The 16577-nt window shown below is 30.2% G+C and overlaps 2 protein-coding genes across 6 annotated transcripts in view; one reads left to right on the forward strand and one right to left on the reverse strand.

Moving 5' to 3' along the window:
- LOC107447103 (structural maintenance of chromosomes protein 5) overlaps positions 1-13271 on the forward strand; it is a 48849-nt gene extending 35578 nt beyond the window's left edge. For both annotated transcript variants that reach the window (XM_016061921.3, XM_071179146.1), the window contains exons 22-25: positions 2473-2700; positions 4089-4268; positions 9016-9111; positions 10721-13271. In XM_016061921.3, coding sequence (XP_015917407.1) covers positions 2473-2700; positions 4089-4268; positions 9016-9111; positions 10721-10882 — 666 coding nt within the window. In that variant the 3' untranslated portion in view covers positions 10883-13271. The remainder of the gene's footprint in view (positions 1-2472; positions 2701-4088; positions 4269-9015; positions 9112-10720) is intronic.
- Positions 13272-14091: 820 nt separating this feature from the next.
- LOC107447101 (uncharacterized) overlaps positions 14092-16577 on the reverse strand; it is an 81244-nt gene continuing 78758 nt past the window's right edge. For all 4 annotated transcript variants that reach the window (XM_016061915.2, XM_016061916.3, XM_016061917.3 and 1 more), the window contains exon 2: positions 14092-15315. In XM_016061915.2, the coding sequence (XP_015917401.1) occupies positions 14221-15315 (1095 nt within the window). In that variant the 3' untranslated portion in view covers positions 14092-14220. The remainder of the gene's footprint in view (positions 15316-16577) is intronic.

Raw genomic sequence — 16577 nt, forward strand, 5'->3', positions numbered from 1 at the left:
ACCTGGACATATGGGTATTCTTGGAAATGAGCTGGCTGACAAAGCAACATGGGCTGGCCCCAGTGCAATTTTCTGGAGCCCTGAACCAGCTTTGGGAATCTCACCCTCATCATTCAGGGCATCTATTTTCAAGCTCTATGGCAAAATTGCTCACAAGCAATGGAGCAACTCGGATGGTCCAAGACAGGCTAAAGAGCTGAATCGTGACTGTCCTAATGTGCATCAAGAAGAGCTTCTTATTTGAAACAGGAATAGTTTGAGGAAGATCATTGGCCTTCTCACTGGACACTGCACCCTCAGGAGATACCTATACATAATGGATGTTGTATCTGATCCTTTTTGTCGAGGTTGTCATCTTGAAAAGGAGGCATATACTTAGATTGTGAGGTCTATTTTGCTGAAAGATTTGAGCATTTAGAGCAACATTTGATTGAGGCCTGGGAACTGGAAGTGTTTCCTGTCAGGTGTTTGCTGAACTTTATTTCAGCTATAAAGCTTTCTTGTTAATCGTGATTTAGAGTTTTGGTTACAAGAGACCTCTAGTCAATGTGTTTTGCTCTTTGGAGCTTCCTAACCTCTAAGTCAAAGTCTAACAATCACCATCAACCACAGGGCAACTAAGTATAACAAACAGACAAATTTAAAAATTGTCTGCCCCCCCCCCTCTAAAATGCACTCTGTGCATTTTATTACTGAAATTTTTTAATAAATATGGAATTGTTATGAATGCCGTATATTTTCGAATATAGGCCCTAGAATTTTTAAAAAAAATTTCAAAAGCTGAAATGAGGGGGTTAGTTTATAATCAGATCCACTAACTTTGGCAAATTTGAGGAAGACATCGCCAACAAAAATGCTTCTCCTTTCGTCGAGAATTAGCGATAATCAGTAAATATCGCAAAACGTACTTCGAAAACCTAAAAATACGTAACATAAAAATACAACACATTATACAGAGGTGATTGTGCTCCTGAAAAAATCCAAATTTTCAGATTTTTCCCTAATCACGCTCCAGAAGTTTCAAGAAATCATTGATCACATTTATGTATAAAAATTCTTGTATATTTTATTTAAAAATATTAGAACTAGAATTTATACTTGACATCTTTAATTTGCAAATATTTTTTCTGGTAGTATAAATGTGATTGGAGATAAAAGTAAACTTATACATAATTATTCATTTTCTGTATATAATTTATTTAGAATTTAATGTTCTGAAAATATCAATTATTTAAATTTATGAAGACATTAATTTTTTGAAATGTGTCATTAATGATTTTACTCAAGAAATTTTTAGGAATTTTGGGTTGGACTCACAATCAGCTCTGATTATAGTAAAAAAGGGAATGTAACAATTGAAGAAGAAACACATAAAAAGAAAATTTTTTAAGGAATACTCTTATTTTTTTATCTTCTTGGTTACCTATATTTAGTCAAATGAGAATACCTTAAAAAAAAGAACACGCTGAAATCCAACAAATTTTGTATCGGAATAAGATTCTTTGTAAAGTTCAGCAAATTCCTGTTCAGTCATTGGATTTTCTGCATTTTCTTTTTGTCGATGCCTTTAATTTTACTTGTTTCTTCATAGACTAAATGATTTTCATTCTCATATATATTGTTACTAAAGCAACTTTTTATGAAAGATCTAATTACAAGATCAGAAGGATCATGTTTCTTTTATCCATGGTGCAACTGTTACTATATCTCCTGTTACTACAAGAGAGGGGTTAGATTTTTATTTCCAAGTGTAGTGTGCCTAATTTTTCTATGTAGGCTTACATGTGAGTTTTGAATTTTGGGGGAATTTCCAAAGAAAAGGCGCACTCTTTGACTTATACACAGATCGGTTTATATTTGTATTAAACATTATTTTATAATATTCTAAAATTTTTTTAAATTAATTTTTTAAAAATATTTCTTCAATTTAAAAATGAACCTTGTAATGTTTACCATACTTTTAGAAATGCATCGAAAGAAATTTCTTTTATTATTAACCCTTTCCTTATGGCACTGAGAATGTGAAGCATGTCATTCCAGCCAATTCGTCCAGCCATAAAAAAAGGTTAATACGAATAGTTTTTTAAATCTTTAAAACTTTCGAATAATCTTAAAAAGTGAATGAAAAATTGGCCATATGTTTAAAAATGTCGCTGCTGTTAAAAAGATTATGACTAGCCCCAATTTTGTCCTACATAATTTTTCGCATAAACTAACTAAATAGAAAAGTTATTTACCAAAAAGGTTATTCACAAATCATAACAAGCTAGAAGATAAGTAATACAAAAACACTAATGATTTAAATAATAGCAATGTTATGTTACAGTAAAATTTTTATGTAAATTGAGTATTTAAAAACACTTAAATATTCAAACTTCACCAAAATTTTATTTGGTTTTTTTGTTACACTTTAGATTAGTTGGGGCTAAATGTAGGTAATTTTCTTATTGCTTTTTTTAATTTTGCTTTTAGGCTTTTAACGAATTTAATGAAAGAACACAGCAAGTGTTAGGAATTGAAAAAAAAGTTGAAGCATTTCAAATGCAAGTAAAAGAAATAGAAAAAGACATGGCCAGAAAGAAAGAAAATTGGTTACCTGATTTACAAAAACACATTACTAATGTGAATAACAAATTCAGTAGATACTATGCAGAACTTGGCTGCGCTGGAGAAGTTTGTCTCGACACTTGTAATAATTCGGTAATACATTATTTCATATATTATTTTGTATCTAGTATGGTATTATTCTTATTTAACTTTTCTTAGAACTCTTGACTTTGTTCTATTTTATTTAGACATAAGAAGTTAAAAAATATCTATTATTCATTTTCTTTTTGGCTTTTATGTTAGTTTTGCTGGCTGTTGAATATGATCACATAGCTGTCATGTGTGACAATTTGAATATAATCACATGACTGTCATGCATGCCAATTTGAATATGATCACATGGCTGTCATGCTTGTAACATTTAACTTTCTTCTAATGAACTATTTTTTTAATGTCTCCAGTTTTATTGCCATTTACGTTTCTAAAATTAAATGTTAATGCCGTACAGTATTCAACTGTCATAGTCCTCCTCAATCATGTGATCAAATGTAATACAGTAGGGAACCGATTATCCGGAACGATTGGGACCATCGTTATTCCAGATAACTGATTTTTCCGGTTTTCTGAATCGCTAATCAGAAAACTCGAAAAAAACGGCGAAATCGCCGTTTTTTTATTGCTAAACCCAACTAAAAAAATAAATAAATAAATATTTGAAAATAATCTTAAACAGAAGAAAAAATGATGAAGTAATACACTAATAATTATTTCCAAATTGATGGTAAGGTAAACATCTTTCAAAAAAGAATGAAAAATCCTAAAATCTTATGAGGAAAAATTTTTTTTTAAAAATGGCTGAAAATTTATCGAATTTCGTTCCGGTTTTTTGATTCCCGGATAACGGGTTCTGTACTGTTCTACCACAAAAACAAATTTAAATATAGCGCATTCTGCATTCTTTACTAATCTGTTAATTTTTATCTCCCTCCCTGATGGGTGGTCTTCACATTATCCTCACTCTCATCTTGTAACATCCACCATGTTAAAGGGAGCAACCACAAATGATTTGTAGTGAACAAAATTATAAGGTGGATTACATTTCATTGATTGAATCAGTAGGATTAAAAAGTTCTTTGCGCGTAGCCTAAGGCAGTAATCTACATACTTATCCATTCTTAGTTTTGAGGATCAAAATTTAAACAGAAAATAACAACTGTCTGTACTCATTTTATTACAGAGTTTATCATCTGAGTCAAAGAATTCGAAGTTTTGTTAAATTTTATAAGAAAAAAATGTAGTTTTGCCATCTACATATAACAGTTTATGTTACAAAATACACAGTATTTCTTCAGTTCATTTTCAATTAGATTGAATATTCTGTATAAAGTGTGTCTCTTTCAATTTTCTTTTTATAAATACTTATATTGCTGTAAAACACCACTATTTAAGATGAATAATTAACCTTGTTATTAATTTTTTTTTATTAATTATAAGGTTATCTTTATTTTAAATATTGTGTTTCTTTTTTAACATTTTGACAGGATGACTTTCTAAATTATGGACTTCAAATAAATGTGAAGTATAGAGACAGCGAACCTTTTGCAGAATTGTCTAAAGCGCATCACAGCGGTGGAGAGTGTAGTGTGGCTGCAATAATATTTATTCTTTCCCTTCAAGATCTCATGCAAATTCCCTTTAGATGTATTGATGAAATTAATCAGGTATTGTTTGCAATATCCCTTTTATATATATTTTTTTAATGGAAACCCTTTGCAGTAGATGAAAACTGTGGAATGCTAGACTAAAGTGCGTCCTGCAGTGGACTGTGGTATTAGGCTTCATTAAACCTTTTTTTTGTGGAATGCTAGACTTTGCGCAAATCATTGGGCTATTTTATACATGTTTTTGGTTCATCGTCAGAAATATTTTCCAGACCGTCGCTAATAACCCATTGTGCAGCTCTGGAACGACGTGAATGAAGCACTGCTGCTACTGTTGCACAAAAGTGACTTAAAATAGATATACTTTCAGAGGTTAAATAATTAATTTCATATAGTTTAAACTTTTGATGTAGTTAACTTTGTTCTATAAAAATGCTAGAATCACAAAAAGATTTAAAAATATTTATTGTGAATTAAGATTAAAATTCATTTTCATTATGTTCATCTCAAAACCTGAAGAAAAAAAGTATTACTGCTGATATAAAGCAGCTGTTTAGAAAGTTAGAAACACAAATCAAGCAAAAAAGAACAATTTGTAAAGATATGTATGTTAGCAAAATGACATGATCAGGGGACACACTGTTTGCTAACACAAAAGAGCCTTTCTGTTGTCAGTGGTAATACCAAAGAGTGACTATGCCCCAAGGCCCCATAATGGATAAACTAAATAAGAAAAAGGAATCGAAAATTAATATCAAATCTTTAGAAAATTCTTCAGAAATATTTATAGTGCTTTAATTAAAAATTTTTTGCATATACCCAAGTTATCAGTAAGTAGGGTCTTAAAGGTTGAACATTTATTTTGTTAATAGGAGAGAAAGTGACTGACATTAGATGTAAATTAAAGTTAACCCTGTAACAGTTCTATTTACAGTACAGATAACCATGGCAGGGGCGTACGCAAGGGGGGGGGGTGTTTAAACCCCCCTTGAGCTCAGACAAAGTGAATTTACAAAATAATACAGACAAAAATAAAAATTTTAGTGGAAATTATGCGGGTTATTATTTTTTAAGACTATATATTTTTATTTGGCTATATATACTATATATTTCTCACGGTATTTCTCAGAATACTGATAAAACATTTACTATAATAGGGTTGTCTTTTTGAAACCAAATTCACGTGATACTGTTACGGGTGAGCCCCGATCACTGGTTCCTTTCTGTCCTGCCAGTCGCGATAGTTTTCGAGACTGGCTGGCATTCGCGAGGTCTGGAATCCTAGACGTTCTGTCGTCTTTGAGACAATTCGAGAATTTTGTAGATGCGGTAATAAAATTATATGAAAGGGGGAACGGAGTACAGTGGAGTTAGTTAGTCAGACTAAGAGTTATCTCTGCTGCTTGTCTTTCGGAGCTTGTTTCTAAATCTGTTTTGTTTTGGAGACACTGTGCTCGCTGAAGTTATTCATTCCAGCTCGAAACTTTGAGATCGTAGCTTAGCGGATATTTCTGTGCCAATATATATCTATAAATTTTTGCTGTTCTTGGATCTTTAGGATGTCAAGATGCAAGAATTTAACAATTTTTAATTACTTTGAGAAAAAATCACGACCTGAAATTAGTGAGGTGACAGCATCTAGCATCAATGTAAGTTTTTCTGTTGAACAGAAATGTGATACTTCTGTTGAAGAAAACGTTTCTAGCGTAACAGAATCTGATGAATGTGAAAGCGGCCCTCAAAGTGTTACTTCCCACCCATATGACATTGGACTTTTTTCAGAAGTTAATACATGCGTGGATAAAAAACTGGATATACTTAAAAATGTTTGGGAACCCAATCCAGCATTTGTTTTTCCTGAGAAAGGAAAAAGAAAATTGAAATTTCTAAACAAATTGCTTTATTGCTGGAAATGGCTTGCATATTCAGAGGTTAAGGGTGGTGCTTTTTGCAAATTTTGTGTACTTTTCGCCCCAAGTGGTGCCGGTTCTGTAAAGCAACCTTTAGGTCAATTGTGCAATGTAAAATTTGACAACTGGAAAAATGCTGTAGAGCGATTTTCTGAACACGAGAAATGTCTTTATCACAAAAAATCGATCAAAACTGCTGGGACATTAAACAATATTTTGCTTGGAAAGATGAAACCTGTGGATGAACAAGTTGACAGGGCAGCAAGCAGAAGAAAATTAGAAAATAGAAAAAACATTACTCCAATCATTGAAACCATCCTATTTTGTGGAAATCAAGGTCTCGCTCTAAGAGGACATAAGGATTCGGGAATAATTGCTGAACAACCAGGTGAAGAGAACGACGGAAATTTTCGGGCATTGCTTCGTTTCCGGAGTAAGAACGATTCGACTCTTAAGAACATTTTAGAGTCAAGCAGAAAAAATGCTCAGTATACCAGCCCTCGATTTCAGAACGAAGTTATTGAGGTTTGCAATATTTTAATCCTGCAAAAACTAGTCAGCAAGATTAATGATGCAACTTGCTTTTCCATTCTTGCAGATGAAACAACTGATATTGCAGGTATAGAGCAATTATCGTTATGCGTTCGATATGTCGATAAAGAAAATTTTAACATCACCGAACAGTTTTTGCAATTCATTCCGGTGCATGACTTAACCGGAAAAGCAATAGCAACAACAATATTAGACCAATTACAGTCTATGAAAGTTGATATAAAAAAGTTACGTGGACAGGGGTACGATGGTGCTGCATCAATGAGTGGAAAAATTAATGGTGTACAAGCCCACGTAAGAAGTATTGTCCCATCAGCACTCTATGTACATTGCTCTGCTCATAGCCTCAATTTGGCTGTATCAAATGCATGCGAAATAACTGGCATTAGAAATTGCTTAGGGACAATTAAAACATTATACGACTTTTTAAATACGCCAAAAAGACAGTATGTCCTATCTTCAGCAATAGAGGAGATGGAAACCAGCTCTAAGAGGGAGAAAATTAAACAGCTATGTGCAACCCGTTGGATGGAAAGATACGACTCAGTAACCGCTGTGGTGGAACTTTTCGAGCCTATCGCCGAAACACTACAAAAAATATCAGAATGGAAGGATAAGGAATCAGCTACCCAGGCTAATTCTTTACTGTGCACAGTATCTAATTGCCAGTTCGTAATATCTCTTTTGTGCATTTACAAAGTTTTCACCATAACAATCCATCTCTGTAGATACCTACAAAAAACAAGCATAGATTTGATAGAGGCAGTGAGTCTTGCAGAAGATGTCATTAAAGATCTAAAATTAATGCGTGAAAATGCCACTGAAACATTCTCTGAAATATTCAGCTCTTCTTCTCTTATGCTAACAAGCATTGGATCTTCCACTTCCATGCAAATCCCTAGAATAACAGGAAGACAGAAAAATCGCGATAATTTTCCCTCATCGACACCGGAAACATATTTCAGAGTTAGTGTTTTTATTCCATTTATAGAAAATTTTATAACACAATTAAACTTAAGATTTGTATCGCATCGTGATATTTTGAAAGGATTTCAGTGTCTTCTACCTGCCGATCCTTTCATTTGCCAACCTTCAAACATAAAGGCTTTTGAAGCATTAGTGGAATTTTACGCTGGAGATTTGGATACCTGTAAAGAAAGCCTTAAGTCTGAACTAAAACTCTGGTATAAAAGATTAAAAAGGATTAGTGAAGACGGAGGTAGTGTTCCAAAAACTGCGGCGGATGCTCTTGGAATGTGCAATAAAGATATAACACCAAACATTTTCAAACTCCTAGAAATATTGGTCGTTCTACCTGTTTCAACGAGTGCAAACGAAAGATCCTTTTCGACTTTGCGCCGTTTGAAGACTTATTTACGCAACTCAACGGGAAATAATAGAATGAATGGATTGGCGCTCTTAAGCATTCATAGAAAATTTACCCCAGCTGTCGAAGACATTTTAAACGAACTTGCAAAAAAACCCCGTCGTTTGGATATTACAGTATAAATCAATAAATTTTTAGCGTGTTTGTATACTGGTTTAATTCCCTATTTGTTGGTAAGTCATTTTTTAGTTAAATTCATTGGTTTTCTATGGAATATTCACATTTATATGGTTATTATTTAGGTAGCTGTTACAGTATGAGTAGTTTTTTCTGGCTTGATTTATTCCTACTTTTTAATAAAAATAAAATATTTTACCTCTTATTATAAAAAAAATTATATTCTTAAACTTGAAAAATAAAAACAAAATTTAACTAAATTATGTTGTCTAAATAAAAAGCCAAAATTGTCTAGCTGTCTAAATTAGGGAAATAATAGTGCTTTATAACACACTCGAATTTCTTTTAGTAATTTCTGAAAATTATGAACCTCCCCCTTGAAAAAATTCTGCGTACGGCACTGAACCATGGCAATCTATCTCAATGAAACTTGTTACAGAACGCCATCTGGTGACATTATAGTCAGTTCATCTTCAGCCGCTAACTGCAAGATAGTCTTTGTCGCTAAGAATGATAAATGTTTCATTGTATAATTTTTTTTCCTTTTTAAGATGCTGTATATTTCTTTTTGTGACTTTTTTATGTGCTCTATTTTGCGTGTGTTAAGTAACCAAGAGCTAGTTAGAATCATAATTTCTAGCACAAAGATTAAGCTCAAAATTTTAGCAATTTGGGGAATGATTCGGAAAAAAATAGGATAAAACAAATTATTGAAATTCAAATTAGAGCTTTATAAGATTAATTTTCAATTAGTAAGTAATTGATTTTTATATTGAACTGTTTTTTTTTATTGTTAAATGTTAATGAATATACTTTTTAATAAGATTATTATGCTTTCTAGGGCATGGATGATGTTAATGAACGAATAATTTATGATTTGATAGCTCTGAATATTAAAAATGAATTTTGTCCACAATATTTCCTTTTAACTCCAAAGGTAATTGACTTTGTTCAATGTGAATTGTTTAATTTAATTACTAATAAGATTACTTAAAATATATTTATTGTAAATAAAACACTTTTCCTAATCTGACAATGAATATTCATAGATTTATTTATTTGAAAATAAGTTGTACAATTTATGCAAACATTAGTCAGAACAAATATGATAACAACAATGTAATGGATATATAACTATTTTTTTAAATAAAAAGTTTTTTTAATTGAAAAAAAAATAGAATATGCTTCATAAGTTATTTTATTATGTATCCTTTTTGGTAAACAATATTTCTCCACCTATTTTCTTGTTCAGGAAGAGAAAAATACTAAGGTTAAGATTTTATCTCATAATTTCTAATAAAAATATTCTTAGATTTTATGATAAAATGAATATGTAATAATTAATGTTTACAGTTTTTTTGTTGCAAAAATTCATGAAAGGAAAGATAATGATAGAAATATTTACCATTCTTTTCAAACCATGAAGCTTTAAACTACAATTCACTAATCTGTGTTGCACTAAAAATCACACTTTATTGTGGCTGTGCTTTCTAAGCTCATGTCATTTTGTTGTCACAATATCATGCTGTAATAATAATAATAATAAAAAGAAAAACGATTTAAACATTATTTTAAATTAAATCAATTATTTTTATTGTAAGCATAATTGTATAGTACTGTATGAAATATTGCATTGTTTGTTAAATTATTGTAAATATTTTAGCACTTTAGTAATATGGTGATTCCAAAAAGCAATATGTGTATCACTTTTAGCAATTACCCAATTATTGATTCTTTTCCAAAAAGCAATTTGTGTGAATTTTAACAAGTATCCTATTGGACATAATATATCCTCAGTGGTAGAGGTATCATGGGTCAGAACTCCTTTGTTCTCGGGCTAACAATAGGAGGTTTTCCTCACCATACAGTAAATGCAGGTAAGTTCCATCAAGAATTTCTCCATGAAGGCTAGTTTGCCCTCATGCTTGATCCAGAAGTACTCTTGTATTCTAGGTTGTGTTCAAAATTAAAAGACCTTTGAATTGAACATTGATAGCTGTAAACTCAGAAATGAGTCAGCTGTTCAATGCTGCTTATAAAATTACCCTATTGATTTGATTTTTTTCATGTTGATTTACATATTTTTTTCTCTATGTTATTTACTATTAAGATTTCCATTGCTTTATATCAATCTACTATAAATTTATTTTCAATCAAGTCATATATTCAAGTGGTCTTGTAAGGGAAGGCTTTCAGTGTTCTGACCATGTGCGATTTTGGATAAATAAAAACGAAGTATATTGCAGACACCGCAACATTTATTATATACAATTACTTACAAGTTAATATAAAATATATACATCCATTAATATTTTTTACATCCCAATCTATAGAACGTCAAGATAGTAATATATTATTGAGTTGTCTTAGCAACACGTTTTTTTATTTTTAATAAAACTAAATTTAAATGCTTGTTATTTTATTTCTCTTGCGCACCACAGTCTTATTATTTCTTTCCTTGAAATAGGTACAGTTAGAATTCAACTGCTATATTAATTAAAATGTTTAAATTAATGCTTATTTAAAATTCTGTTGTCTTTTTTTAGTTATTGCAGGATTTGGAAATAATGGAATATAAAGACATAAAGGTACATATCATATTCAACTCAAGCTTTTTAGAAATGGACCTAGATGTTAGGAAACACATTGATCGACTGAAGTATCTATCTGACAATGAATCCAATGACTATATGTCATCTGAAAACTAAAGCCAGTATCTGATTACCAATCTGACTTCTGAAACTTTTATCTTTTTTAATTTGTTTTAGTCATATTTTAAATTGAACACTTAATGCTTTCCCCACTGAATGAATTTCCCCTTTGTTTAAGCTAGCCATCGTGCAGTTTTTAACAGCTAAATATTGCAAAACGGGGTGGTCTTTTCAATCTGCTAGGCATTGATAGTTTACAAAACAGAGATCTCCCCAATCAGCTGGCAAAATAGAATAAGGGATGATTGGCTTATTGATAAATTAATTGCATTTTACTAAGGATGAATTGTGATGTAACAATGAAAATTAATGTATATTAACTAATACAAAATATTGTTATAGAATATATTTTATTAATTGTTGCTTATGTTAGTAAATATATTTTATTAATTTTTAAATATTTTATTCAATATATTTTATATTGATATAAATAATTTTACTTCGAACATTAATGGTTGATAATTTAAATTATTAAATGTTGATTTCAATATGAAATATTCTTATATCTAGATTCTTTTTATCTGTAGATTTTATTGATTCTTTACTTAAAATCTTTTATAGATTTTTCTTTTAAATTTGGGAATACCTGTCAATCTAATTCATTCCAGTAGAATTGATAACAAAAGCTTTTTGATGCAGTAATCATATTCAATAAAATCCTTTTGTTTAATATACAGCATAAGTATTGCTTAGATAATGCAAGTTCTAATAATTACATTAATTATAATTAATGTGAAAGATGATTAGTAATTTTAAAAATAAATAAAACTTAAAATTTACGGAAATGAATAAAAAATTAATTTTGTAGCTTCTAAATTTTACTTTTTTTGAAGATTTGTTTTAGTGGTGTTAAAGTTTTTGCTTTAATATGTGTGAATTTTTATATATATGTGAGTTATATATGTGAATTTCTTTTCAGTTTAATTGATTTTGACCGTCATAATATACAATTGTTCTTTATAATAAAATAAATTTTTATAGTTTTTAAAATTGTTGGCAAAATTTAATAGGGTTTTTGCATACTATAATGTTTTTATTTTGCTTTGTCACTGTCACAACCTTCACTGTTTAGCAAAAAGTTTTAAAGTTGGTAGCTGTGCAATACGGTTTTGGTTTTGAACTTGTTACATTTGCAACTTGAGTTTTGGTATGATTCAAGTGGCAAACGTAGCCTGTTTATTTAATTTTGTTATCAATCTTTCTTAAATGAATTTACTATGTAAAAAATGTAATAAAACTTAGGTATTAAAACCTAAGTATTCATAAATTAGAAGAGTTAGCATAATTTAAATTGTGATTAAATCATTTAATGTTTTTAAAAAAAATTATTCATTTAAATCAACTGTGATATTTTTCAAAAATCATTGATTTAATCCATTAAAGCCAGTTGGTTAAAAAACTTGCTATTTCTTTTTCTCAAATAGAGAAACTGTTAACACATTGGTATATTATCAAATGCTTTGGCCATTACATATTGGTTCTCCAATATTTCTCTACTTAAAAGCAAGAAGATAGTCCTAATGCGAAGTAGTCATACTCCGGCCATTCATACAAAGAGATCATGTAGACGAGTCAACACTGTAACACAAGTATTTAGTTCTTAATTTTTATCTCAGAAAAACAAGACATCACTGTCTACCATGATAGAGTAACATAAAGCTCTTAATTGTAGACTATAATGAAATGAATTATTATTTTTTAAACCCAAGTTGGTATTTAACATAAAAAAATTTCATATAAATATCAATTAAGATTTCATAAATAACAGTTTTCTACACTTATATATTTGTAATGTATGTGATACTTGTAGATTTTTGTATAATTTAGTACATGTTCTTTTGATACCATAATTTGTTTTTACAAAGAACTATAGATTTAATTGAAAATCAAAATAATCCTAGAAATTAGATAAACTGCTATACAAATATTTTAAAAGCTTTTTATTATTAATAATCAAGCGACTCTGATGAATGTTATATAAAATGTCTACATTATTATTTTTTTAAAAAATTGCATATTAGGGGCCGGGATAGCCTTGGTAGGGCACTGGACCCATGTCTAAGAATTTGTGGATTAGATCCCTGCCAACCGAAGACTCCCCAAGTTGTAAACGGTGACTGATGCACGTGAAATCTGTCAAGTCACAAAGTCCTCCATGTTCCCATAAAAAATCAATACCTCTGGGGATACTAGACTGATATCTCAACAATTCTGAAATATTGTTTCATATTTTTTTTGATATTGTTATTCATATATTATATATTTTAGCAAAAAACTTTTTATTTTATTTATCCTCTGTTTCTTCAGTCAAAGGGCAATTTTCTATTTTTACTTGTAATAGTTATAAATAAATTTTATGAAAGAATAAATTATGTTTATTGCTTCAGTTTCTCTGTAGTTATGAATTCTTAAGCTATATTAATTTTATTATGTAATTTCAGGTTTTTTTCAAACTGTAGGGCATTCCCTATAGGGGGAGGGGCATTTCATCGAAATTTAGATGGCATTATTAAAGAACATTTATACATATTCTTGGATGAAAATTTTTTCTCATACCCTTTGAAATGTACGGTGCACAAAAAAACAACGGATTTTGACTTTAATGATGTTATTTTTAATAAAATGATTGAAGCTAGGACTCAATCTTAATGGCTGAAAGGGTTGATCTCAAATATGCTAATCATTTATTTTATTATCATAATATGCTATGAATTTTTAAGACAAAATAACAAAAAAAAAAATCCAGTCTAAAAAATAAAATTTTTTTCTAAAAATATAGTCCCTTAAACTACTCTTTACTATTGTATTTTCTAGCGCAAATCGATTAAGGGGTTATCAGGGTGATCAAAAATGTCTTTTTTTTAAAAAACTAAAAAACACTTTTTTTCTAAAAATATAGAACCCTTAAACTACTTTTTACCATCGTATTTTACAGCACACCCAACATTTAAGGTTTTGAATAATTAACAAAATTCATTAAAAATAAATATTTTAAACAGAACTTTATCAATAATTTTATGAGAGCATTGTTGACACTAGCACACCAAATTCTAGCGCAAACCGATTAAGGGGTATTGGGAAGAACAAAACTGTGTTTAAGGGACAATTTTTTAAGTTAAAACCATCACGGTACCATACCCACAAAAACTCAAACAAAAGTGTCTTTGAAAAAAAAACATAACTTTAAGAAATAAATAAAAAACATATATCAATCTTAACTTTACTATCATAGATCATTCAACACACTTTCATTGGTAAGCTGGACACTAATTTTGTCATATGTTTAATACCCTTCTGATATTTTATGAATACAAGTGATATCAATAGTCAAAGAGCTAACAAAATGTGTCACATTCTTCATTTACATCTATTCCAAATGCAAGAGATGGGTAAGGACGAGCTTGCAATCCTAGATTTTTCTGTTCATCTTTGTTAATAACTGGCCAGTTCCCAGCAGAAGCTTTTAACCTCTCTAAAAATGTTTCTGCGGCATGGTTAGATGAGTTCTGCCAATCGGGTTGGATCATATCAAAAAGTAATAATTCGACAGTTCTGCCAGCTTCGAAATGTAACTTCTCTGGGTAAACAAGATCATGTCTTACATCAGATTGATGACAAAGGAATGCAAATGGGCTTGAAAAATTGAAGTTGTTATTATTCAACCGCTCCAAATAGCATGTGCATACGTGAGCAGCAAGTGTTATTAAATCAGCTTCTCTCTTCTTTGTGCCAGTGCCTCCCCCCAATCCATTCGTACATAATAGGATACCATTAACCAGACAAGCACCACGGAAACCAACCATTGGGTTAAATCTGTCCACAGAATAAATTTGCATGCCTTCAATTTCTTTTTCAATCCACTTTCGAGTGCAAGACAATTTCAGAAGTCCATTTAAGCAATGGTCAAATGCTGACATTACTGGATCAGTCAACATTGCACCAAGAATCAGCTGTTTTGTTTCATGAGAAATGATCCCCACTACCTCACTTGGTGTGTGCGTTTGCTCCTGTGCTGCTTCCACAAAGGTCGCAATGTGCCTATCAAAATACTCATCAAGACTCAGTTTTCCATCCTTTGGGAACCTATCAAAATTTTCTGAGTATTTTTCATAGATTCTACAAATGTCTGTTTTGGTCATATGTAAGAGAACTTGAACATATGTCCTTTTCGTCAGGTCAGAAAAATCATCCTTCAAAAATACAATAACTTGACGACATGTTTCTGGTTTCAAATGTAAGCCTTGTTGGAAAAGGTTGTAAATTACACCGTTTCTTATCGTATCCACTTGAAATTCTTTCATTCCCACACAAAGTTCTTCATGTATTGGAGTGTGAGGTGACTGTGCTTGTAAAAATTCCACAAGATCAAAGTTGTCTTGTAAAACATTCCTTTTGACCAATTCAAAATATTGCATCTTGGGGCATTCAAACTGAAACATAAGAGAAAAAAAGTCGTTAGTACTTTTGCTTGAAAACCTAATAGAGGTAAAAAACGGGGGAAAAAAAGAAAGGATCTGGTTATTCTAATAAATAACGATAAAAAGCTATAAATCATTCAAACAAGATAAAAAAAATAAATTAATGTTCACAAGAATAATAATGAAATTACACGAACGAGAAATCGTAACTAATTAAAGATCATCCAAGTCTTTTAATGATCGACATTTTTTTCTATGGCTCTTGAAATTTAACTTCTTTATGCTTTACATGAGTTAACCCTCTTTTAATTGTTTCAGTTTTTTTAACTGCACACATTGTGCGTCCTGATGGACTAGCATGTAATGCGCTTGCTCCAGAGGAAATATGTAACTTTAAAGCAAATCGACCATAATTATCACAGGGTGGTAAATTAAAATTCCTTTTTGATTATAGCAGGGTTGGGTTTTTGACGTCAAAAAGTGGTTTTTGACATGACAAGGGTATAATACTGGTTTAAACTGTCAAAAACCCGTCAAAAATGTCAAAAACTGAAGTTTGCCAAGAAAATATATAAACTTCAAAACTACCAACAGTTGCCATGCATTATATTGAAATTTAATTATACTATAGGTAATCAGCAGGTTTTAAAATATTTTTTAATTAAAATTAAGGTAAAATAACAGATTTAAAATCTCAGAAATTTATATTCAAATGCATGTGCAGAAAAATTTTGCACAAAAATTGTCTAAATATTTATATTTAAAAAAAAAAATTCTTCTTTTTGATACTTAAGAAAATGAAAAGTTTATTATTATGCATTTTTGACAAATAAGGAACATATAACTAATACTTATAAGGAACTTACAAGACATGCTGTATAAATACAAACTTGATTGATACAAGGGTATAAAAAAAATTTTTTAATGTTATACCGAATATCTTTATTATCCAGTGTGTTAATTTGAATTTAAAAGTAGTTATATTTATGAATAATGATAAATATAATTCATATCGTTTATTATATTTATTTATAATTATTACACTTATCATTCTAAAAAAATTTTTATCTCTTAATTTTTTTTTCTCCACTTGTATTAAGAATACAAATAATGCATATCTTGAAAGCAAGAAGTAATTATTCAACAGCTGAATATTTAGATATTCAACAAAACTATATCGTATTCAGCAAAATGAAATTCACAAGTATTTGGATAAACTAAATTTTCAGCATAGTAAATGAATAGGCTGAATATACTGTAAATCGACACTAACT

This window comes from Parasteatoda tepidariorum, chromosome 1 (assembly GCF_043381705.1).
Source record: "Parasteatoda tepidariorum isolate YZ-2023 chromosome 1, CAS_Ptep_4.0, whole genome shotgun sequence".
Classification (NCBI taxonomy): Eukaryota; Metazoa; Arthropoda; class Arachnida; order Araneae; family Theridiidae; genus Parasteatoda; species Parasteatoda tepidariorum.